This window comes from Macrobrachium nipponense, chromosome 39, assembly GCF_015104395.2.
Source record: "Macrobrachium nipponense isolate FS-2020 chromosome 39, ASM1510439v2, whole genome shotgun sequence".
NCBI classification, from domain to species: Eukaryota; Metazoa; Arthropoda; class Malacostraca; order Decapoda; family Palaemonidae; genus Macrobrachium; species Macrobrachium nipponense.
In genome coordinates, this window is record NC_061099.1 from 55,057,171 (window position 1) to 55,083,447 (window position 26,277).

General features: G+C 40.4%; 1 protein-coding gene across 1 annotated transcript in view; it reads left to right on the forward strand.

Annotated features, from left to right (window-relative positions):
• The window catches only part of LOC135210362 (serine/threonine-protein kinase mig-15-like), a 297,907-nt gene that overhangs the window by 55,175 nt on the left and 216,455 nt on the right, over positions 1-26,277 (forward strand). Inside the window, 3 exon segments of the mRNA XM_064243259.1 lie at positions 6,909-6,953; positions 11,535-11,664; positions 14,531-14,683. Of these exon segments, the coding sequence (XP_064099329.1) occupies positions 6,909-6,953; positions 11,535-11,664; positions 14,531-14,683 (328 nt within the window).

Here is a 26,277-nt window from a genome sequence, read left to right on the forward strand (position 1 = left end):
TGACACCCAGAGTGCACCAGTGGAAGCCGAACGCGCGCGAGACGTTAAGCGCGCTTTAGTGAACGTCATACGCGCGCCAGTGGATGCAAGCGTGCGCCAGCGGACGCCAGGAGCGCGCAAGTGGACACCAATCCCGCGCCAGTAGAAGCCAGGTTCGTGACCGTGGACGCCAGGTGTGCGCCAGCGGACGCTCAGGTGGACGCGGATGTAGAAGCTCGTCGTCACCCACCTGTTTTTGAGGATCCTATGCAAGTTCTTTGGGACTTTGAGAGTCAACCGGAGTTACAGTTAAAGAGTCAGCTTTGCCTTCTACTTCACGGCAATGCTCCTCTTGGAAACTTAGACCGGAAAGTCCAGGTTCAGCCTTGCTTCCTCCTACTTCACCTGTGTCGGAAGCAGAGGTTAGCGACGCTTCTGTTGAAGTTGATGAGAAACCGTTGGCTCCAGTCTCTTCTGATTACAGGTCTTGACCCGCCTTCTTCAATCGGAGTTCGGAGATACGTTTCATCCTGAAGCTCCTCGCTCTCCGCCCTCTCAACTTTCATCTTCCAAGATCAATAAAGTCTCGGGGTTTGTCAGAATGAAGAAGTCCCTTTCAACAAAGAGGGCTCTTCGTAAAGTCCATGACTGGATGGAGAGAAGGAAGTCTCAGGGAAAGACCTCATTTGCTCTTCCACCTTCAAGACTTCAGTAGGAAACGCAGGCATATGGTACGAGACGGGAGAAGACGTAGGCATTAGACTTCCCTCGTCAGCTCAAGGAGACTTCGCAAGCATTGTGGATGCCTCGAGGAGGTCTCACCTGTCCTCTTCGAAAGTTTCCTGGTCAACTACGGAAATGGACCACCACCTTAAAGGCCTCTTTCGAACGTTAGAGGTCTTTAACTTTCTAGATTGGTGTCTGGGAGTTCTGGATGCCAAGTCTAGGAGTTCCGATTCGATTAGCCTGGGGGAGCTGTCCAGCGTAATGTCGTGTATGGACAAGGCCGTCAGAGATGGTTCGGAGGAGCTAACAGCTCATTTTTGCACAGGACTCTTGAAGAAGAGATCCCTGTTTTGCAATTTCACAGCTAAATCCGTCTCTCCGTCACAAAAGGCAGATTTGCTCTTTGCTCCTTTTTCGGATCATCTCTTCCCCCAGGCTATGGTTTAAAGACATTGCTACCAGTCTCCAAGAGAAGGCCACGCAAGATCTCCTCGCACAATCTTCAGGAGACCTGCGGTCCCTTCGTCGTCGGGAGTTTCGATTCTCAAGAAATCGAAGCCCTTTCGAGGTGGTTCTTCCTCGAGACCAGCCCCTCAAGGAAGAGGCACTTCCAGAGGCAGAGCCCCTGCGCTTGCTAAGAACAAGAAGTGAGACAGAAGTCCCTTCAGTCACCAGGTAGGAGCCAGGCTTCAGCTGTTTGCTTAAGCCTGGGTAAAGAGAGAGGTGCGGACAAATGGTCCTTGGACATCATAAAGAAAGGTTACCAGATCCCGTTCCTGAAATCACCCCTGCTGTCTACGACACCCAGGGATATGTCACCTTCTTATCGGGGGGAAAAGCAACAAGTGCTTTACGATCTGCTAGATCAGATGATCATAAAACATGCAGTACATAGAACAGGTCTCCGACCTGAACTCCCCCGGATTTTACAACCGACTGTTCCATAGTGCCAAAGCAGTCGGGAGAATGGCGACCGGTACTCGATGTCAGCAGCCTAAACTCTTTGTCATCAAGCAGAGGTTCAAGATGGAGACCTCAGTCAGTGATGGGAGCCTTAAGACGGGGGATTGGATGGCTTCGCTAGATCTCCAGGACACGTATTTTCTCGTCCCCATCCACCCCCAGTCAAGGAAGTACCTGCGGTTTGTCGTGAAAGGAAAAGTGTTTCAATTCAGGGCTCTCTGCTTTGGACTCAGCACTGCTCCGATGTATTCACCCTACTGATGAGGAACATTGCGAGGTGGCTTCATCTTTCCAAAGTCAGGATCTCTCTACCTGGACGACTGGCTCATACGAGCCTCCTCGAAAGACCGGTGTCTGGAGGACCTTCACACGACCTTGTCTTTAACGAAGTCCCTGGGTCTTCTAGTAACCTCGAAAAGTCACATCTGACCCCTTCTCAGTCCTTAGTCTATCTGGGGATTCAGATGGACTCAGTGGCTTTTCGGGCTTTTCCGTCCCAGGGGCGACAACTAGATTGCCTACGCAAAGTGTCAGCCTTTTTGGGGAAAGAATCATGCTCAGTGAGGGAATTGATGAGTCTGCTGGGGACCATTTCCTTGCTGGAGAAGTTTGTTTCCCTAGGGAGGTTGCACCTCAGACCTCTTCAATTCTTCCTGGCAAACAATTGGAAGCACCAGAACGACTTGGAATCAATTCTGGTGTTATCGGAAGAGGTGAAGAACCACCTAAGATGGTGGACCGACCCTTTGAAGCTCGCAGAGGTCTTTCCCTCAAGCTTCAGAGCCCCGACCTAGTGTTGTTCTCCGACGCGTCTTCCGCGGGGTGGGGAGCAACACTAGGGGGGGGAGGAAGTGTCAGGCACCTGGAGAGGAGAACAGGTGTCCTGGCACAAAAACCTCAAGGAGCTGGCAGCAGTTCATCTTGCGCTCCAGTTCTTTCAGGACGAAGTCTCCGGCAAGGTGGTGCAGATCAACTCGGACAACACCACAGCTCTGGCATACCTCAAGAAACAGGGAGGAACCCACTCTCAATCCCTGTTCTTCCTTGCAAAGTAATCCTGTTGTGGGCGAAGGCACACGACGTCTCTATCCTGACGAGATTCGTATCAGGGGTAGAAAACGTCTGTGCAGATCTCCTCAGTCGGCAAGGTCAACTGCTGCCGACGGAGTGGACCCTTCATCAGGAAGTATGCCAGAGGTTGTGGAAGTTATGGGGATGTCCGCTCGTAGACATCTTCGCAACTTCCAGGACAACGAGACTTCCGCTGTACTGTTCACCAGTTTTCTAGACCCCAGGAGCAGTGGCTGTAGACGCTCTTCTATGGGACTGGACGGGACTAGACGTATACGCCTTTCCCCCGTTCAAGATCCTAGGGGAGGTAATGAGAAATTTGCGGCATCAGAGGGAGCGAGGGGATGACCTCTCATCGCCCCCTTCTGGCCAGCGACCGACTGGTTCACAGAGGTCATGTCTTTCCTAGTAGACTTTCCGAGGACTCTGCCTCCAAGGATAGATCACTCAAACAGCCCCACGTCGAGAGGTATCACAAAAACCTCCCCGCTCTGATGTCTGACTGCGTTCAGACTATCCAGAAGTTGGCCAGAGCGAGGGGTTTTTCAAGACCTGTGGCTAAAGCAATCGCAACGGCAAGGAGACCTCTATTGCCGTATACCAATCCAAGTGGGCTGTTTTTAGGAGCTGGTGCAGAAAGAAAGGCATTTCCTCCACCTCTACCTCTGTGAGCCAGATCGCAGACTTCCTTCTCTACTTGAGGAATGAAGTTCACTTAGCGGTGCCTACGATAAAGGGCTACAGGAGTGTGCTTTCTGTAGTCTTTAGGCATAGAGGGCTGGATTTAGCCAATAACAGAGACCTTCATGATCTCTTGAATCTTTCGAGACTTCGAAGGTATCTCAACCAAGAGTTCCTTCTTGGAACTTAGACATTGTTCTTAAGTTCTGATGTCCAGCCAATTTGAACCACTCAACTTAGCTTCGCTTAGAAACCTTACAAGGAAAAACACTTTTTTCTAACTGCTCTGGCGACGGGCGAAGAGAGTTAGTGAGATCCAGACTATAAGCAAGCATGTTGGGTTTTAAGAACTTCGATGCAGTTTGTTCTTTAAGCCCTACGTTCTTGGCAAAGAACGAAAACCCTTCCAACCCTTGGCCCAAGACATTTGAAATCAAGGGTTTGGCAGATATCGTGGGTCGTGAGCCAGAGAGAGTCCTGTGCCCTGTCAGGGCTCTCAAATTCTATTTAGACAAGACGAAGGACTGTAGAGGACCTTCTGGCAACTTGTGGTGCTCTGTCAATAAGCCTGATCTTCCCATGTCGAAGAACGCGCTTTCTTTCTTCTTGAGAGACACCATTAAGGAAGCTCATTCCACATGCAGTGATAGTGACATGAAGCTTTTTAAAGTGAATGCCAACGAGGTGAGGGCTATTTCGACCTCGATAGCCTTTCACAGAAATATGGCACTCAGTGACATTTTGAGTGCCACCTATTGGCGGAGCAACTCGGTGTTCGCTTCACAACTACCTGCGGGAAGGTGAAAAGCAAACATACGAACATTGCTCGTCGCTTGGACCATACGTTGCTGCAGACACTGTTTTGGGGGCAGGAGGTAGCACTCATCCTATCCTTTAGTGGTTAGGTGAGCTTTTAATTTTGTGTGTTTTTTGGTTGGGGTCCGACCGCCTGAGGCGGATCTCCCTCCTTTAGTCTAGTTTAGTGGGATACCTTTGGTAGACTAGGCCAGGTGGTTTTTTACTTTGTTGCCCTCATGGTATGGTCAATGGTCTAGTCACATCGTGGTCACGCCCCCGTGACAGATCATCTTGACGTGCACCAGCTTATAGGTCTCTACCTCGCTGGCAACTCTAGTAGCACAAGCAAGACTTATGTGGCAGTAACCACGAAGCCAGCTATGCTAGCAGGCAAGGAACCAAGATATCAATTATCTGCATGTATATGTTTCCTAAAATTCTATTCTGTCTTCCCACCACCAAAGGTGGGATTCAGCTATATACATATATATCTGACAGGTAAGTTTCATGAACAAAATGATATTGTAATGATACAATAAAGTTTGTTCATACTTACCTGGCAGATATATATAATCAAGTACCCACCCACCTCCCCTCAGGAGACAGTGGAAATAAAATTATGAAAAGAAAATGGGAATGGTTCCTGATACCCGCCTCCCAGCGGCGGGAATGGGTACTAACCACCTGACTCCCACTACGTGTGGTAAGTTTTTTAATTTCTGTCGGACTTCAGAAAAATACAGCTATATATATATCTGCCAGGTAAGTATGAACAAACTTTATTGTATCATTACAATATCATTTTCATATAAATGATTAACCAAGTAATTACATAGCTAAGGTTACTAACTTGTGCTGCAGCCTTTTTAAAATATGTTAGCAAATAAAATGTTTAGCTTAGGTGACAGGCTCCGCCCGCTATCGGAGCACTCAGGGAAGCAACCAGCTTAGTTCAAATTGTGTTTGCAGTGGTTTGTCATATATTGGCACCATTGCAGCAGCTTTTAGCTATTTGGTTGTCTTTACTTGACTTTGGTAAAGCATTATTGCTTTCATTTGAGTAGCCTTTAAGTTTTGATTAGCTTATTAGCATGGAGGATCAGGTTATGTCTGACTCTAGTTCCTGTGGCCTTTGCTATTGCAGCGAAGGTTGTAAGACCAGATTGACCAAATCTTGCTATCATTCACATACAGTTTGCAGTAAGTATAGTGGACAGAAGTGTAGTAAGAAAAATCTTGTGCCTAATGTAATGATTGGGATGAAAAAAGTTAGGAAGGATAGGAAGAGAAGATTTCGAGGATGTAGCGGGAGACATTGCCTCAGACGGGACTGGGGTCGTGTCCTGCACAGACAAGGCAGTTAGGGATGGCTCTCTTGAGCTTGAGGCTCTTTTGTTTCCATGGGGGGTTTTAAAAAAGAGAGAACTTTGGTGCTCCTTTACCACTGAAGTTACTCAGACACATAAATCAACCCTTTTGTTTTCGCCATTGGTGAGAAAGGATGAGGAGTGGTTGGCCAGAAAAATTATTGGTATGGAAGCAGCGGGATGATGAAATAGGAGGAATGAACAGAAAGTCATGGGAAAAGGAAATAAATGAAGACCCAGACCTGATGGGAATTCCAGTGAAAAGAACCATTGGTCAGCTGAGGTTTGAGAGAACAACTCATTTTACATCAAATAACCCTATTATGGGAAAATATATAACAAAAAAATCAAGTAGGCTATGATGATTATACGTATTGATTTTCAGTCCTTTCCTGCCTGATGCAGCCTTCCTTTTTTATGCATTTCTGTAACTACTAATATAACTTCAAGTTGGTTGTATTGCATATAGCAGCACACAATAGCCTTGCTTCTTGCGCTGCTTTTAGATTCCTCTATTACTATAATATACGTTAAAGGACTTGATTTGTTACCAAATACTGTTTGTCTCGGTTTCTTATGTAATTCTTGTCTCTGACATGAATTCTATCTCAAGTCATGTCCTTTCTTTACATTGTCAAAACCAATTCTTGTCCAAGATGCCCATGTAGTACTAGTTTGCACTAGTATTCCCTTTAATTTGGCACTTGTCTCTTTGATATTTTTTCTTGCCTCCTTATGTATAGTTACATCACCTTTCTTAGGATAATTTTTATCATCATTCCTTCCTGATCATGGCACCAAATAACCACTAGTAAATAACTTATAAATTCATATTTCTCTGGATGTAAATAACTTAAAAATTCATATTTCTCTGCATGTAATTAACTTATAAATTCATATTTCTCTCCACATGTATTTTGCTCATTATGGTGCTCTCCTTTTTCTGAGCACGTTTACCTCTCCATGCTCTATCCCTCAGAGTCTTTCTGTATTGATGTACAGGTAATTTAATTAAGGGAATTCTTTACGCCCCCTGCTAGAAGCATGTAGCATACCCTATTGTACAGATTTAGGATCAACTAAAGATTCATTATCTCATTTTATGTCTCATATCCAGACAAATTAGATTCATGTTTTCCTTCAGTGTTCCAGTTGTGAATTATATGTAAGACAGCACATGATTATTTTACAAACTTAAAGCAGTTGAATGCCTATAAAGTTCCCAAATTATAAATAAATGTTTAAAGAAAAAGAGAATGTATCAGCACTTTGTTTCCATGTGCACAATAATTCAGTAATATAGTGTATTTGTTTTCCTTTCAGGATGAAGAAGAAGAAATTAAACTGGAAATTAATGTCCTGAAAAAGGTATGTGGATGCTTTATAGTTATGAAGATAAATTACTTATTGTCCTATTTTCTGGTACCAGTATTTTTCTCAAAGCATTTTATGAGTAGTAATTTTAACTCAGTTTTGCACTTAAGGGCTGCCATATACATTCAGGGTACTAAATACCTATAATTGTTTTGTGCTAAATCACATGGGGTGTAGGATGTGTGGATTACACACACACACACACACACACACACACACACACACACACACACACACATATATATCAAGCTACAAATATCCTGTGTATCTAATTCGCTCTACCTCGGAATTATATAATATATCTATTATATCTATATCTATATCTATATATATATATATATATATATAGATATATATAATAATAATATATATTTAATATATAATATATATCTGCTTAAAAAATCACAGTAGATGCCAGTGACTTCTAAATTAGCGAATTCCACAGGAAAAATGATATTCAGAAATCCAAGCGCTTTCGTCTTTACTCAGACATTGTCAAGGAGTTAATGAGGTACAATTGGAGAGAAAGGTCTCGGGTACAACACAAGATCAAGAATATCAGATGGTTAATTGTCAAAAGGGTAAAAATTAAAAGAGATAATCCAGGATTATCGGATATCACATGGTCACAAACCTAAACAGATTGACCCTAACCGAAATTACAAAGTTTCTTTACAGTCCAAAACATGTAAAAACTGAATATATTAATTTTGTTGCTTATATTTATCTACAACTTTTTTCATTATGAAAGCATCAAGTTTAAATAAACCAAGACTTAAATTTAGAACATTTCTATTATTTGACTTGATGAAACAAGATTCAATGATATACCTTTTAACTGTGTCATTACATGGGATTAAGGCTCTTGCTTGACTCCAGTTAAAAGGATGGTCTAAATCTCTCATATGTACGAATAATGCATTCGATATTTTCCCAGTTCTCACAGAATACTGATGCTGTTTGAGACGTTGTGAAAGAGATTTACCGGTTTGTCCGTAATAGACTTTATCACACTTTTTGCAAGGAATTTCATATATACAGCCTGGAAGATCTTTAGGAGAATTTTTGATTATTAAACTCTTGACATTAATATTACTGAAAACAACATTTATGTTAAAAAGCTTTAAAATTCTAGGAATATCTAAAAACCTTTCATCATAGGGTAATTTTAGAATGTTATTCTTACTAAATTCAAGTTTGTCATTAGTTGAATAAAATGTTTTTCTAGCTCTTTTCCATGCCACATCTACAAAAGTCCTTGGGTATTTAAGTTTCATTGCAATATCATAAATAGTTTTAATTTCAGCGTCAATAAACTGCGGGCTACAGAGACGTAAAGCCCTTAGAAACATCCCAGAAAAAAACAGAATTTAACATTATGATGGTGATTGGAGTAGTAATGAACAAAAGAGGCAATGTTAGTTGATTTTCGAAAGACTGAAAAGGTGAAATTTCTATCATTTCTATGGACAGTTACATCAAGAAAATTCAAATTACAATTTCTTTCTTCCTCTACGGTAAATTTTATAGAAGGGACGAAATTATTGAGATTATTAAGGAATTCCTGGAGATTTTTGTGAACTGGCCAAATACAGAGATATCATCCACTATCTAAACCAAATAACTTTTGGGGCAAAATTCTTGGTAAGAGTTTTGTCTAAAAAAATTCCATGTAAATATTGCTAAGGACAGGAGATAAGGGATTACCCATAGCCATGGCCAAACCTTTTGTAGCAAAAAATTCCCCCATTAAAAAACAAAATTTGTACTATCTTTGATACATAACCTTATGAGACTAATGAGGTTTGCCACACTTAAGGGAATGTCATGACGTTCTAATTCCTCCTCCAAATATTCAAGTAAGTCATCTACAGGCACTTTTGTAAATAAAGACATCAAAACTAACCATATTAAAATCAAAATTCAAATTTAAACTATACAATTTGTTTATAAAATCAACGTTGTTTTTAACATTCGTGTTAGAAATGTTTCCTACCAAAGGATTAAGAATTTTTACAAGCCATTTAGGTAAATTATACGTAACTGAGCCCACTGAACTAATGATTGGTCTGATAGGGTTATTGATTTTATGTGTTTACTAAACCTTACATATAAGGTAGGGAGGTGCATTGCAGTGTAAACTGTTTAATTAAATTGTCCAAGCCCTTCAAAATGTATTTAATTTGTTTATTAAAATGGGAGTTCACTGTCTGTGTAGGGTCAGTAGACCTCAGTTTTAGTATAAGTATCAGTATCATTTAGCAATGTCATTATTTTACTTATATAGTCACTTTTATTCATTATTACCACTGCATTAGATTTATCTGCTTTAGTCACTTTCACCGTATCGTCGTCTTTAATTTTCTTAAAAGCCTGGAGAAATCTCACGGGTACATTAGGGGGAGAAGGCTTACACATAGCACCATACACAATACCTTTACAAATATTGATATCATCAGGGCATAGGTTTTGATTAAATTTTTCTAAATAACAAAAGGTTTTTGAGATGTCGACACAGTCCAGGTTACCATTAAATACACCAAAGCTTAACCCATATCCCAAAGCCGCTGTCGCAGCACTATCCACTGGTTTGTCTTATAAATTAATCATGAAGTCCACGTTGGCATGCTTAGTCCAGTCGCTTTCAGCAATAAGATTCTTCAGCTTGACTTGAAGCTTCCTTTCAAGACAGTTGCAGCACTTTCTCAATTTTCCGTTGCAATAATCCAACATCCGATTCTTCCAATCGACAGGAACCATCTGATTAAAGCCATAACCGTCTTGCCTTCTAAGTGTAACGAAACGCATCATCTACTTCCACTTTTGTGGATGTCGATGTGTTTCTGAAGTATGATGCGACCTTTCGACGAGTTTCAACGCATCATACTTCAGAAACACATCGACATCACAAAAGTGGAAGTAGATGATGCGTTTCGTACACTTAGCAGTCGGTATAGCTTTAATCAGACGGTTCCTGTCGATTGGAAGAATCGGATGCTGGATTATTGCTACGGAAAATTGAGAAAGTGCTGCAACCGTCTTGAAAGGATTAATTTCGTATCTCGAGGCACCACTGTATTTGATAAAAAATACTGGCCATGAAAGAACACATTTTACGGTTATTTTCACACTGATAAAAGATAAATACGTAAATCTCGTATTATTATGAAATATGAAAATAGCAAATGGAATCTGTTAGCTTTTTACAAAAAAGAGCATGCTCCCGTCCCAACACCATCTATTAACAAAAAATATAACTTAATCTAGTTCACAGGAAGACGCATTTAAGTCTTATTTCAACTTAAAAACACTTAATATAACAAAAAGTAACCCTGTCCCATATAGAGTTTCTAGAGTTGAATATGGCAAAATAATCTTACTCTGCTCTCAGCTGATTTTTCCAAACCAAAACATTGATCCCTTTGTATGTATTTTATAATACTATAGTAATATGAGACTACACACAGTATTATTAGGTAGCGCAAACTAAAGCATAACTTTAAAGGAGCCAAGGAAAAGATACAAATTCGTTGTGGTGGGAGATCAGTTCATGTTTTAATTGAGTTGGAAGGGTAATGTGGACAAGTGAGGAAAAGATGCAGAGGATGTCATGAGATACTTAGTAAAATTGAAAAAAGCAAAATTGCAGCTCGTAAAGCAAAGAGAGTAAAGACATTATGTGGTCAATGTGAAAGCAAGCCACATTTATGCCCTTCATACTTTGGAAGAATCATTCAGATGAGTTCTAATGTTACTAGGATATGTCTAAAATGGGGCATATTGTTATACTCATGATTTTCAGCCATACAAAGTTGAAATTTAAAACCTTTTTGAAATATTGTGTTTTTTGCTTACTTTTTACATGGTCACATTATCATGAATAAGACAATTATTCTTCCTGAATGCCCGGCCACATGTGTTGATGAGGCTGTGGAGATGTGATAGAATCCATAATGCAGAAACACACACACAAACACACTGAAATAAAAGAAACATGGGCACAAACCAACCAGCTTGGGAGCTTGGTCGACAACCAAACATCCGCCACGAATGTGCATGAGTTGCTAGATCCACAGTTATTCTTGTTTTTACAATCTTTGATTGATTTTACTGGTTTCCAGCTAATGCTAGAAGATATCCTATTGTTAAGATCTCAGGTTTGTTAGCTATGAAAAATACAAATTGATTAAAAAAATTAGTCATATTATTTTCACACTTTAATAAAATTAAAGTATTAAACTTTGATTTGCATGCATTTTATGGTATTTCAAACCATTTTACATACTTGTGAAAATGGAAATTAAAAAGATCACAAAAATTCAAAATTCTACTATCAGTGGTACATGTAGCATTTGTCTTGCTTACAATGTGCCACTGATGGTTCATAAGGCAGTTAATGTGTTGAAGGATGAAACTACTGTACTATACAATAAGCAGTTTTTTTTGTGAACTGCATTCATATGAAGTACAAAACAGCGCTGTGTTATTTTTTAAAGAAAAATAGTTTGCAGTTATGTACTGTATGGTTTATTACAATGTTTACTTTGTGGATTTCAACATGTTCTTTCTTTGCAGTTTTCCCATCATCGGAACATTGCCACTTATTATGGTGCCTTCATCAAGAAGTCCCCTCCTGGGAAAGATGATCAACTGTGGCTCGTTATGGAGTACTGTGGTGCTGGCTCTGTCACAGATCTTGTCAAATGTAGGTGGCATGCAATATTTAGTTTTGTATCAATATCTTGGTCTTATTTCATTGGGATTGAAGGCTAATTAAATCTATCAGTAATACTTTATGATTCATGTGTTTTTGTATTCATTAATGATTCATATAAAATCACAAAAATGCGTGCAATGGAGAAGTGTAGGGACCATGGAAAGAATAGAAAAGGACCATCTACCACTCAGTTCTTTTATGAGTTTTGTTTGCTAAATCAGGGTACAATTTGGAATACAGATTAGAGGTTTACAAAGAAAAAAATTCCATTAACAAGGAGAAAATAATTCAGCTAAGGAGCAGTCATATCTCATTAACATATACTTTAGTATACTACTGTTATTAAAAATGACTACAGTAAGTACAGAACTGCTAGAAAAATACAATAACAAGATGTGTAAAAATATACCATTTCATTGGTATAGAATAAAAAACATTTAGTTTCAAGTTTTAAGATTGTAGTTTCTGACTGTTGTCAGCATCATAATTATAGTTTTATGAGGACTAGGACTTTTATTTTGAGTGAATGAAATATTCATTGAATACTTATTTAATATTAATTTAAAAAATACAGTTTGTACAGTAATGTTACAAAATATTACCATAGGGGAATTATTCCATTCTTTATGATGATTCAAGATATATGCATAAATAAGGTATTTATGCATATATCTTATTCATATGCATGAATAAGGTAATTCAAGATATTCATGGGCATAAATTAGGTAATTCAAAATATTCATATGCAAAATTAGGTAATTCAAAATATTCATATGCATAAATAAGGTACTACTGATATATTGTACATAAAAGTTCTTTCAGTGTTTTGTGTACAGGTACAGTACATTATTATAGTAAACAAGTTTCTGTTCCAGGTTAATTTAAGCAGTCAATTCTATTGGTTGCCATACAATGTGACAAAATGTAAATGTTAATGAAAACATAATGATGGTACATGACAGCTAAATATGAAAGGCAATTTAAAAGTAGTCCTACATCTCTTAATTAAGAGAACTTTGGGATCCAGGTTACAGCATCATTGTTTTTTCCATCTATGTTCAAGTAGCCAGAGCACTGGCTGGATCAATTAATGAGTTTGTTTTTGAAACAAAACAACAAATGAACAAAGGCAAATAGGTCACGTTTCAACATTGTTATTAAAGGGGTTTGAGGCAACATCAAGCACACTGTTAGGCTGGAAATAGTTATTAAACCTCTCACCTTTAGTTGATAGTGTATCCCATGGTTAATAAAATTCTCATAATTAGTAGACATGAAAATATTTCAAGACAAGTATTTCAGTGTAATAAAAAAATTTATAAATTGACACCCATACTAGCTGAAGTTATCACCATTCCCAAATACATAACACCTATTATTTGGTTACTGTCAACATTCCAAATACAAAAATACATAAAAAGGATAAAACCTAAAATTACATATAAAAAAAGGCCAAGATCATGGGACTGTAACAGAAAACATGGTACAAAGGACTAAGTATCATATACTAAAAAATTGCTTTACTTCTTGAGTTATCAGCATAAAGATTGAAGTCTTTAAATAGGTAGGGCAGACAGGTAAAAATTGAAGGTTGATGGGTCGTTGTATATTACTGTAATGCTAAAATCATTATACGGTGGACTCGCATTAGTCTTGTTACTTAGAAGTAATGGATTAATGCAAGCAAGCAAACTAAGTATCAATTTTACTACCCTGTGGTAGGGGTATAAGAATGTTACCACAGTAGGTCCTGCGTGTTGTAAAAGGTGAATAAGAGGACAGCTGCTGCCTTGCAGTCTTACCTTTTTAGTAAAAGCCTAGGGCCACTGCCAATAACTGGAAACTGCTGCCTTGCAGTCGTACTTTAAAGGCTAGGCCCACTGCTAATCATTGTGGAAATTGCTGCCTTGCAGGTGGACTTATTAGTCAAAGGCGAGGTCCACCACAGTAACTGTGGTTGATGACAGCAAGGTCATGAGGTCATAAAAACCCCTTTGCCAAATAATAAACCATGCTGATGTTGTAAGGAAAGGCACATCAGGCAACCAACCCCTTAGTGTAGGGATAACAGTGGGAAAGAAGAACAACAACTAAGTATCAATTTTGCTTTTTGAAACTAAATGTACAACTTATGCATTAACATGATAATCAATATGTAATCATTAAAATCATAATTATTTGCCTATTTTGAACATTAATTTACAAAACAATTTCATCATAAAAACAAAATTTATAAATGTAATTTTATAGTGCTCAACTGTTTGTTGAATAGATAATTTCTTAGGATTGTACCAGTAGTAGATGATACTCTTGAAAGTATTAATTTTTATCATTTGGTTACTGATTTAATGTATACTGTTTTGTTGTTTTTTTTTGTGTGGTTTGCTTTCAAATTTTTGTCATTTATTGTGTAATAGGTTGATTTTCTCATGGTTTCTAAACTGATAATTCATTTTTAAATTGGTGTAACTGCAATCTGTATTAGGTAACTTAGTTTTGGTGTTGAGCTGGCTTCAAAATATTTATGTTGATTGAAAAGGCTTGTTCAAGCAATCGCTTTCATGACTATTAACAGATATAACATGGTTTTAGTATTACTGGGGGGTTTCTAGTCTCTCTCTCTCTCTCTCTCTCTCTCTCTCTCTCTCTCTCTCTCTCTCTCAGTAAACCATTTTGGTTGTGGGTCTCTTGCTTATGACCTAGAATTATTAATGATTCTTAACATTTCACAGCAACCAGGTAGAATTTTGCTACATTACAGGTTACATAATTTTTATATAATTTTACGGTGTAACTAATTTTAGCTTTGTATGTATGTGGATGTTTATCTTACAATTGTTTTATTACTTTCCAGCCACCAAAGGACAAAGTCTAAAAGAAGAATGGATAGCCTACATTTCTAGAGAAATTTTACGAGGCTTGGCCCATCTGCACTCCAGTAAAGTCATCCACAGAGATATCAAAGGCCAGAATGTCCTCCTCACTGATAACGCTGAAGTCAAGTTAGGTATGTAGATTTTGCTTATTCAGGGACCCATGTGCTTCATTGGCCATAATTTTTTCTCATATACAATTAATTCTAAAGCTCCTAGACCCTGTAAGAGCATAGACAATTTAGCAGGACATTGATGTATTAGCTTTTTTCTAATAACTTAACTCCTTATTGGGTAGTTGGCTCAACAATGCTTGAAACTTCCAGTTTTCATAGCTTCAGCTACAACTTGGTATAATTTGACAGCATATTTCCTTGCTCATCTTTGATCTATAGCAAATAAAGTTAAGAAAAATATATCAGTCCTGATCTACATAACGTCATTTATAGCAAAGCTACGGTTATTGTATATTATCATACGATGGTTGAAATACACCAAACGAATATTGCTATTATTCAATTTGGTTGTACTTAGCAAAAAAGCACAGAGTTCCCCAAGTCCAGGAAGGTAACCCCCCTTATTCCTGTTTTTTCATATAGGAAATATATGTTTAAATAACATGTTTTTAATTAACACGAGCTCTCCAGGAACATAACCCTCACATTAATTGAGAGATGACTATATTCATAACAAAAAGTAATTGCACTTTCTATCTTCTTCCTGTGGTGTTGTTATTAACTTATCAATCCTATTCATAGGTTTTCTTACCAAAATTTTATGTTATGGGACCAGGGTATTAAAAGACCTAAGCCCAAAAAGAAGTTGAATCAGTTGTCTAGAAAAGATGAAGTTCAAGATGGAGACAAACCAGACAGTCCTGTCATCCATTCCCCAGGGCAATTGGGTGAAACCTCGGATATGCAGGAAACATTCTTCCATGTCTTTGCTGGACTCTTGGAATATTTCAGGTTTGTCATTTATGGGACAGGGTCCTGCAGTTTGAGGATCTGTGCTTCAGCCTCTCTATGACGCAAGCATTCTCTGGACTCCCCGCTCCTCTTGCATTTTACTTTATTTTCTGGAACGTCAGTCTTTACTTGGATAACTGCCTTCTTCAATTCCCTCTGAAGGAAAAGTTGGATAACTGCCTTCTTCAATTCCCTCTGAAGGAAAAGTGATCCCAGGTTTTGAACACGAGAACAACTGGAATGGGGGACCATAACCGAAGAAGCCAGGAAACAAGAACATTGGAAACCTAGAGTCCCCAGGCACATACGTTGGCGTGGCCAAGAAGACGCAGAGGAAGCCATAATAAAATAACACAAGCACACACATACAGACAAGCAAAAGAGCGAAAACGGGGAAATCAACTGGGTTGGCTGAGAGTAAACAACCGTGTCGCTCACCCAGGCGGTTAAGAAAAAGGCTAAACGTGATAGCGTGGGTGCGCAGTCTTTGACCAGTTTTCATCCGATATATGCATGCATTGCCAGATCTTGCAGATTCCTTGCTTTTCAATCTCCGATTGTTTAACCGGATCCAGTTAGGCACTATGAACAATACAAATTGTCTTAGAAAATTTGCCATTTTTTTCCCCTATAGCCCCAGAGTAAAGTTAGTCCTACAGTGTTAGGTGGCCAAGCATAGAGAAAAGTTCCTTCATTCTATGAGCCCAGACTTAGACTTCTTCTCAACGCCTTGGATCTAGGTTGAGGAGACCATTTGGGGAACGGTAGTTTCAGGGACGTCGTCTCCAGAAGAACGGAATCTTCACTTCATGTCAGAGAGCTGAGAACTTTTTGCTTAGGGCTTTAGTGCTTCTCAACCGTAGCCTTTATAGACAGACCACAGGTCTAACATAAACTATATGTAAGCAAGGAGGCTCACTTTCTCTCTCATTTTCTCTCCCTAAATAGCAAGAGTACTTCTGTGGGTTGATCAAAATCCAGTTTTATACATTCAACTTACCTGTCAGATATATACATAGCTATTACTCCGTCGTCCGACAGAAATTCGAATTTCGCGGCACACGCGGCAGGTAGGTCAGGTGATCTACCCCCCCGCCGCTGGGTGGCGGGAATAGGAACCATACCCGTTTTCTAATTCATAATTTTTCTGTCGCTGGAATGTAAACAACGTTTGCAGTTCCTCCTGATGGATTTTCGTGTTTCATCGCCATCGATCGTCTGGGCTAACTTTTACAGGGAAGTAATGGATCTTTGGTTCGGCATACGCTTTTGTTAACTTTTAGAATTTTTTTGATAAAATTAACTTCGAAAATTTAGAAGATTAGTGACTTGTAACTACCGAAGTTTTTGGTAGCCACTCGTCCACTTTCACGAAAGTGAATTACGTATACTTTCATGAAAGGGAATTACTTATATCTATTCATTAATACAAATAAGTGTTAGAGTTTGATTGAGGAAATGTATATCTTTCTTCCTAGTTGGGGAAGTCAGAAAAGTAACTATCCTTTAGAAGCTTTATTAGCTCTTGTGTTAACGAGCAATTATAGTAGTAACAGTACTAGTAGTTGTTGCATCCTCATCACCTTCTTACTCCGCAGAATCTACAATATCATATTTGCAAATTGTAGACTTTGGATATAGTTCGAATGCGAACTCGTAGAACGTAAGAAGTGAATATAGTGTTCCCCCATTACAATGGAGGGTGCGTCTGATCGGCTCTGTCTCGCTCTCAGGTCTAGACCTCTTCCAAGCTCACAAGCCCAGAGGAGAAGGAATGTCGAAAACCGTAAGGAGGTTTCAGAGAATCCCCACCGGTCAGGCGTCCCCTCGGCAAGTTCTGTAGAGCGTCCCAGACTGCCAGGGATAGCCATTGGAAAGGCATCCTAAAACAGTGTTTCTCCCTTTTTATGCGTACGGTTCCTCGATGGATAGAAGAACTTCAAATGAATGAAATTGGCGAAGATCCTCGTATAATGCCTTCTGGTAGAATTATTCAAAATTAGAATGACATTAATCGATCCACCTTTCGGAATCAGGCGACGATTTAGCGCCTTCTAATATTAGAGATCATTCGATAACATTTGTGATAAAGTCATTGTTCGAACATTTTTTTTTTTTTTTCGCAACTAGACGAGAGCGCTATCCAATGGGGGTATGAAATTGTTATTTCAACATAAGATTCCCCATCGGTGCATTTTTAGATATAAATCTATTATGATGAGAACGATTTAGATTGTTTGTCAATCGAATGAATTATATGGATCTCGTTGAGTGATAAAGCATATATGTATGACTTTTAAGCTTCTAGCTCCTACCATGCTTAGGACAAATCGCCTTAGGACTACGGTATGGCAAGGCATAGACACATACCGAAATTTACGCTATAATGGTCAAGTGAAATCCTTACAAAATTTCCTAAATTAATACGGTTTACCTTAATGTAACAGTATTATAGAGGATTCTATTAAGCTAGAGTATGAGTTATATGATGCTATCGTGTCTTCGAGAAGTGATCGGAGAAGCATATCTTTATTGGTGGATTGAGAGTAGGATAGAACTTTTTTCTTCGTGTTAGAAGAGGTTTCCATGGATTACCAGTACCCTTCTAGGACTTTCCTAGGAAGGAATAGGTTTAAAAGAATTGTTTAGACGACACCTATTTAGTTTCTAGACTTGTCGAAGTCTCGTTAGCTTAATTATGCTTATATAAAAACTTCCTGAAGTTCGATAATAATTTATAAGATTCCTTTATTTAATGGAGTAACTGGCAACTATGGAAAGGGAAGGCCAGACGGCTTTCGCTTTGAAGACCAACCAACGCAGTCGCAGTACCATCTTGTTCTCAGTCGTGAGAGGTCGTTTACAGCTCTCTCTCCTGCGGAATGGGATAACTAACCGTATCTCTTCCCTACAATCGTGGTCTTAGCCTCGGATTGAGGGAATACTGAAGCTATCATAAATAATATAGTGTCTGCCTTTTGTTAGGAATCTTTCAATAAGAAGGATATTACGACCTTTCAATGCTGTTTACCGTAGGTAACATGATTAAAGGATTCTAATGCAGCAGAACATGATATTATTTAATGCACTCATACTTACGAAAGCATGGCTTATTAGAATACATACTTAGTGAGAAGAGAGATGTAATAGAGATTCACTTCAAGACTACGGTATGGTTAAGTCTTTCGAAAAAGGACACAACCGTATTTAGAATCGGATATTGCGCAGAAGTTGTATGAGTCGGATGGGAAACATTCTTTTAGTGGGAAATGGTTTCCCTGAATGGATTATACTACGTATATAAAAGTTTTTCATAATAAGAACGGAATTAACATATGAAAGGATGTCGGGTACCATAAAGACAGATGTTCTGGCACATAACATAAAGATAATTAGTAGGAGGCGCCAGCCTGGCGCAGATGCGCCACCCTGGCGCGGGTTGCGCCGGCCTGGCGCAGGTTGCGCCACCCTGGCGCAATTGCGCCAGCATTGGTGCCAAATAAGCCTAGAGCACCATCCAAAATATTTCTCGTTTGAGCGAGTTATTAAATAAAAGCAATACAAGAATTTGCGAGTCCGTGAGAACCTCGATCGACGATAATAACTGTTTAGGTAGGTCTAACATTTATTGCAAAGAGTTGTGAGAACCTGCGAGAAGTCTTCTTCATAGATCTCTTAGCAAGAAGAAGACGAACAGTCTTCCTGTAGAGTGCTTCCTTTTCCTCAAACCATGCCATAAGGAATCATAAGCGCCAGCCAGACGCCTGGCTCTAACTAGAAATAATTAGTTAATAGACATACCTTAGAGCAAATTATGCTTTCCTACATAGAGCTGGGAAGTTACTCAGTCCCTCGCACTGGAGTGGTCCTTCTCGTTCAGGAAAAAGAGGGGGGGGGATACGGAAGAATTAACAGAGGAAAGAATAATTCCCCTTCCGATATACTCGTATTAGAGGAAAATTGAGAAGAAACATCCAACTATGGAAGTACTGTAGAATTATAGGATTCTTACAGCACCTCTTCTTATTTTGATATCGAGATTTCCTGACCAAGGTTGCGAGTAATAGGCCATAAAGGCTCCAGCCAGGCTTTAACCAGGCGATAGGCGCCAACCAGGCGCGAGGCGTCAGCCAGGCGCGAGCGCCAGGCTTTAACCAGGCGATAGGCGCCAACCAGGCGCGAGCGCCAGCCAGGCGCGAGGCGTAAGCCAGGCGCGAAGCGCCAGCCAGGCGCAAGATATCAGGATCTCCAATTTCTCAGTATTTGGAGATAGACTTTCCAAGAGTTTCCTCTTTGAGAACTGACACAAGATCAGTTTTTTCCTGACAGTGACACAAGTTGTCGCACAGGCGGCCGTGGCCCTTGTCAGGATTAACTGAAATTGCGGAAGTCTCTAACAAGAACAGACTTCTCATGTCAGGTAACATAGTGGTCGCGTGAGCGACTTCTTTCCTGGCAAGAGGAGTTGTTTTGGGAGAAACTCTTTTTGCCAGATCAACCCTCTACTGACAATTATTCTAGATATCGCACAGGCGAACGTAGTACGTGTCAGGATAAGTGGGTTCTTCTGCTTTATAGACCTTTACATGGTGAAGAGAACTGATATCTTTAGAGGTCTCTCGCTTTCCTCAACCTTATGAGACAAGGGATAGAAAATATATCGGACTCATAAGTTAATCTGGGTGCAGGTTTTAGAAAGACCTTGGCAACACTTTTTTTTTTATTGCACGTTTCGGCTAGTCCCGTGAACCATGCAGCTCCTCTTTCATTGTTATTAACAGGATGGTATATTATCCTACTCCCATGTAAACATATAACAAGGAAGACCTTGTAATGTTTTGGTACTGGAAAAGACTCGTAGGAGCTCTCAGTATTGGGTGAGAGGCTCTTTCAAGTATCTGAACCGTACATTACGGCCTGATGTCCTAGGATAGGAATCTTGAATGATTCTCCTCGATCCTGGATCAGTTAGTAGGATAATAGGATAATAATAATTTGTTTTTCAGAATAACGATGATAGAATTTTTCCATTCTCTCGTTGCCCAGGCACGAGGACAGGAAGAAAGAATATAAGAGAGAGGTAGCAATATACGCCATCTTTATGTTATAGAAAGGGGAATAAAATTTAGTCTTTTTCCCCCTAAAGATAAATCTTTACAGAGTGTAAGACAAAGGGCGTCAAAGGAAGAGAGGATATATGTTATGCCTCATTTTAGACTTAGTGAGGTTGGATTCTCAGAGGTCACGTTCTTCTCACAGCAGGTTTTGGAAGTCTTTTCCAAGACAGTCTGAATATTCTTTCAACATCTATTTTAAATGGACCTTAACAACCTCTCCACTCTGAGTCTGTCTGCGTGCAGACTGACCAGAAGTGGACATGAATGAGAGGATGTTTCAAGGTAAATGACAGTAGTCATGGATAAGATATATAATTACTGCAGATCGTGCTTGAGGGAATGAGGAAACTGTCTCTTCCGATACATCTGTGAACCACATAGCGGTTTTTTCTTCCCTTTCAGAGGGAAGAATTACCTTTGTATATATCTGCTATCAAAGAACGCAGTAAAAGACTATACTCTGTCTCTATAAAGGGAATTGGAGATAGCAGAGCATTAAGATCTTCGGGATCTTACACAATACCTCTATATGACAAGACTTGGAGATCTTATAGTTACAATGGGATCCTATTTGAGCCTCAGATTCCGTGTTCTGACAAGATGGAACTGCTCCTCATCAATGTCTCTCTTGGTACTAATCGACCAAAAGGACGAGTGAGATTTTGGGCTTGGAATCTGGAATCAAATTCTAGAAAGACTCGGCAATGGGTTCCTGCCAGCATGGTATGTTTGGCAAAAGAACTATAACCTTTTATTCCTGGATCAACGCTTTCAGATAAAGGATTCGTTGTCCAGGCAATGTATTTACGTTGTTATCTACAAAAGAAGATAAGATTTAAACGTTTGCTGACAGAGTCTTTGGAATACGATGAGGGCTCAAAACTACTTCCCAGAAGGTTCGAAGAGATATATTTAAAGAGCTAGAAATCGGGAATCCTCCCAATTTCAGCTCAGAGTCTCTTTAAACTTCCAGGCTCTTTCCCTGCCTTCGTGCAAGGATAGGGAAGATTTTGCAACGAGAGAACTCGTCAACATGTAGGAAGAGTGCTCGTTAGCAACTGAAGTATCAAGTATGATCCTCCTCGGAGGAAGACTGGTCTCTCGGACTATTAGATTTCCTATCGTCTACTGGATGTAGCCGACTAAAATTACCTCCCCTTGTTGCAGAGGCCATAAGCTCAAAGTGAAAGAATTTCTTCCACCCTTTTCCTTTCTCCTGATAAACGATTGTGGATGTTCAGACTTTCGGACAATGTAGCGCCAATCAGGCGCCAAATGCCAAACAGGTGTAAAGACGCCAGAGCAAGACAGTCCAATTAAACACTGTCATTGTCTGATGAGGAGAAGGAGTAGGCCTCCAATCTGGCGCAGATGCGCTAGAGGCGAATGAATCAGGCAAATAAAGTGTCCGAGGTGGACATCGCCAGTTTTCATCGAGACTCTTAACAAGCTCGAATCTCCAGCAAGTGGGGAGAAGTCAGCCAGGCGCGAGGCGCCAGGCAAGCGAAGCACCAGCCAGACGCGAGGCACCAGCCAGGCGCGAGACGCCAGGCAGGCGCGAGGCGCCAGGCAGGCGCGAGGCGCCAGGCTGGCGCGAGGCACCAGCCAGGCGCTAGGCGCCAGCCAGGCGCGAGACGCCAGGCAGGCGCGAGACGCCAGCAGGCGCGAGGCTCCAGCCAGGCGCGAGGCTCCAGCCAGGCGAGGCGCCAGTCAGGGGCGAGGCGCCAGTCAGCGCGAGGCTCCAGTCAGGCGCGAGGCTCCAGCCAGGCGCGAGGCGCCAGCCAGGGGCAAGGCGCCAGGTCAAGTCGCGCTGGCGGGCGAGGCGCCAGCCAGGGGCGAGGCGCCAGACAGGCGGCGAGGCGCCAAGACAGGCGCGAGGCGCCAGACGAGGTCGGCGATGGCGCCAGCCAGGCGCAAGCCAGGCTCTGGGCTTCATCTAGAAGAGATCTGTTGCAAAGAAAGCCCTGGTCTTCTTTGGAAGAGTGGAATCTCTAAAGCACTTCTTGAGTAACTTGACGTTTCCTTCAAACAGCTAAGAATTAAAAGCGCTTGAAGTGCGAGCTTTTAACAATTCTTGTTCTTTCCATAACTATGTCGTGAGTCATATTAGCTGTATAACGGGAGATGCAACTCTGTGTTGACTTCTCTTTGCACGAAGGAGATCAAGTGGGCCTATGAGAGATCCTTCTCTCTTTGTTATACGTGTCCACGGATGCGTTGCTGGGATAGGGAGCCGACACTGATCCTTAACTAGTGAATTAAAAATTTTTTTATTTTTTATTTTTTATTTTTTATTTTAACATAAGTGTATTATTTTCTGGGGTTATTTGAAATGAGTTTGGGGATAGCTCTTTTCAAATTAAGCACAAACCCTCGTGTTAGGATCAGGTGATCGGGATCGGTGTTGTGCTCCTTAAATTATGCCAATAGGCATTGGTGTATTGTCATGTAGTGGATAAGACCCCCCCATTGACAAATGACCACTAGATTCTGTCAAGTAAGTGGATAGACCCCATTGACAGATCTACAAGAACTCTTAGCCATAGGTCACATCCTCGCTGAGGCTCTTGAGACGAAGCAGACTACTAGCAATAGCTAGGAAGTCGACCCTTCGTCTAAACACATAGGAACCAAGGTTTTATTTATTTATTACCTACAACGTATGTTGTTTACCTGTCTATTCAGTAATAGCTGTCTTTTACCCTCCACCAATGGTGTGAATCAGCTATGTATATATCTGACAGGTAAGTTGAATGTATAAAAATGATATTGTTATGATACAATAAAGTTTTATACATACTTACCTGGCAGATATATACAATTAAATGGCCCTCCCAGCCTCCCCTCAGGAGACAGCTGGAAGAAAAATTATGAATTAGAAAACGGGTATGGTTCCTATTCCCGCCACCCAGCGGCGGGGGGGTAGATCACCTGACCTACCTGCCGCGTGTGCCGCGAAATTCGAATTTCTGTCGGACGACGGAGTAATAGCTATGTATATATCTGCCAGGTAAGTATGTATAAAACTTTATTGTATCATAACAATATCATTTTTTTAGAATAGTGAGTTTCTGGTGGATGCACTAAGCTGTCAGAAGCGTGTTCTTCCCTTGGACCCCCTGAGGTGCTGGCCAACTTTGGACCCTCTTTGCACATCAAGGAACCTTCTCCTTCCTTTCTTTTGTTCTCCAACCACAGACCCATACGATGGCCAACAGATGCCATGCTGCTGGATCGGTCCAGTCTGGACCTCTGTATCTTCCCTCCTTCTGACATGGTCAAGGAAGGGCTGAACAATTATCAGGCTCATCGCAATGTTACGATGACTTGCTATTCCTGTTTTGAATCTTGAAATAATGGTTCCCAAACCTGCTACGGTTGTTGATGGACTCTCCTAGACTCCTACCACAATCTGTAGCTACTCAGACAACCTCTCCTCAAGAGATACCACCAAGGGTGGTCCACTCTTGCTTGGGCAGGTGCCAGAATACCCTGGAGCTTGTCAGAACAAAAGGGGTTTTTCTAGATGTGCTACAAGAGGCTATTGAAAGATGCAGACGTCAATCGTCTGGCTCCATCTACCAGACTAAGTGAGCGATTTTCCAAAACTGGTGTCTCAAGACTCTCGGTCTCTTCTTTTGAAACATCTATGAATCAAAGTGCAGAGCACCTCTTTTATCTAAGGAGATCCAGCTCCTTTTGTTGAAGGGTATTGAATTATGCTTAACTGAGAGTTTATGTACTTTTTTTTTTTTTCTTCATCATACCTAAATATTAAGACCCCATCTTGTCCTTTGACATGTCCAAGTGAGGAAGGAAGCCGGGTCTTTTAGAAGCTGGAGTTGTGCTGAGGTGACTAACAGGTTCCTCTTTTGATCCCCTTCAATCCTCTTCTCTGAAAAAAGTTACCCAGAAGAATCATCTTCCTGGAGACCTTGGCCTCTGCTAAAATGTTTCAATGAGATCCAAGACATCATTTAAGAGTGTGTTTTTTCTCAAGGAGACAAGGTTTGCTTATTTACCCTTCGATTTTTAACCAAGAACGAGGACCCATTCTAGCCCTGGATCCGTTCTTCCTCCCCAAGTAATTAACGAACATCCTCAGCTTTGAGGAAGACGAGAGAGCCCTCTGTCCAGTTAGAGCTTCCAGATATTACCTGATCAATCCTTGTAGATCAGAGGGCCATCAATAACCTATGGTGTTCTGACAAGAATCTGTCTTGCCCTTTGACTAAGAATGCATTGTCCTTAAGTGAAAGCAAAGGATGTCTGAATAGCCTTTACGTCACTAGCTTTCAGGCACAATATGACCCTTACTTCTTTTCAATCTGCCTGCCAGAAGTGTCATTGATCTTCACCTCTCAAGTGTTTCTTGAAAGTTAAAACGGTATTTGAAAATTTTGCACTACTGTGGAACCATCATTAGTAACATGGTATTGAGGGAGGAAGCATGGAATTTTCCCCTACTATCTCTTGTAATAAGGTGCAGAGTTTTGAGGAGTACCCACTGCTCACTCTCAGTGCAGTGGATGGGTAGTGGTTTTATTTTGGTACTGCACTTATGTAGAGGCGCTCCTCATACCATCATCCCACTACAAGTTAAGATGAGCACCAACCAAAGGCAGTAATCTCCTGCAGCAGCTCTCTTAACAGATAAGGAAATGACAAGCATTGGTTTTAGTGCTAGCAACTTTTCTATTTGAAACTCATTACCAGGACTTATTGTTTTGAAATAAAAAATGTCCATGTATCCCACTTCTTTTCAATGTGGGATTCAGCTATGTTTTTACTTGGTTACTTATATGAAAGTATTATTTTGGTAATAAAATTAAGTTTCATATATACTTACTAAGTAATTTTGTACAAAATCAGAGCCTGCCTTCCTCCCCTCTGATAATACATAAGGCACAGACAAAATGAGGTTGTCAGCTAAGACATTCCTAGTATTCCCGTTAGTGGGGGAACTATAGTTGGTTCACTTAGGTGACTTTAGCTGACCTTATCCTACAGATGTTTGTTTGGCAGCCTCTGATTGGCTGGTAGCAGGAGGTAGGCATCTCGCTCAATGTCTCATAGTGTTTTTGTCTGTAGCTTAGAAAACTAGCAATATGATTATATTTCTTCATGTATCTCATGCTTTGCACAAGATAGGAAAGTTTTGGTCATACCATAGGATTTGGTATTAGTTGTACAACTAAATCATCTTAATATTTAATACCTGTTTTTACTTAACATCGGATTTTGCATCATTCATGCGATCGAGATAAAATAAAATTTATGTTTTCTTACAATAAATTCACCCTGAACACGCTGGTGCATTCAGATTTTAGATGCGTGTGATATGTGAAGAGAAAATGAAGATTGTCTTATGTTGCATCCATCAATGATTCAAGTTTGACAGTATTGCAGACATTGTAGCATTGGTTGTCTCAGCAAGAGCTTTGGGTTGTCAGTTAGTGATATAAGAAGTTGCAGTTTCAACAATATTTACCACATTATGTCATTACAATTTCTGTAAATAAATTCACAGAATTCTTGTTATGACTGTTGAACATTTTCAATTCAATATCGTATAGCTTAATGTCTCTGGACGTATCTGATAAAAAAAAAATAATAATAATCAGATGGATGCATCTGGCATCG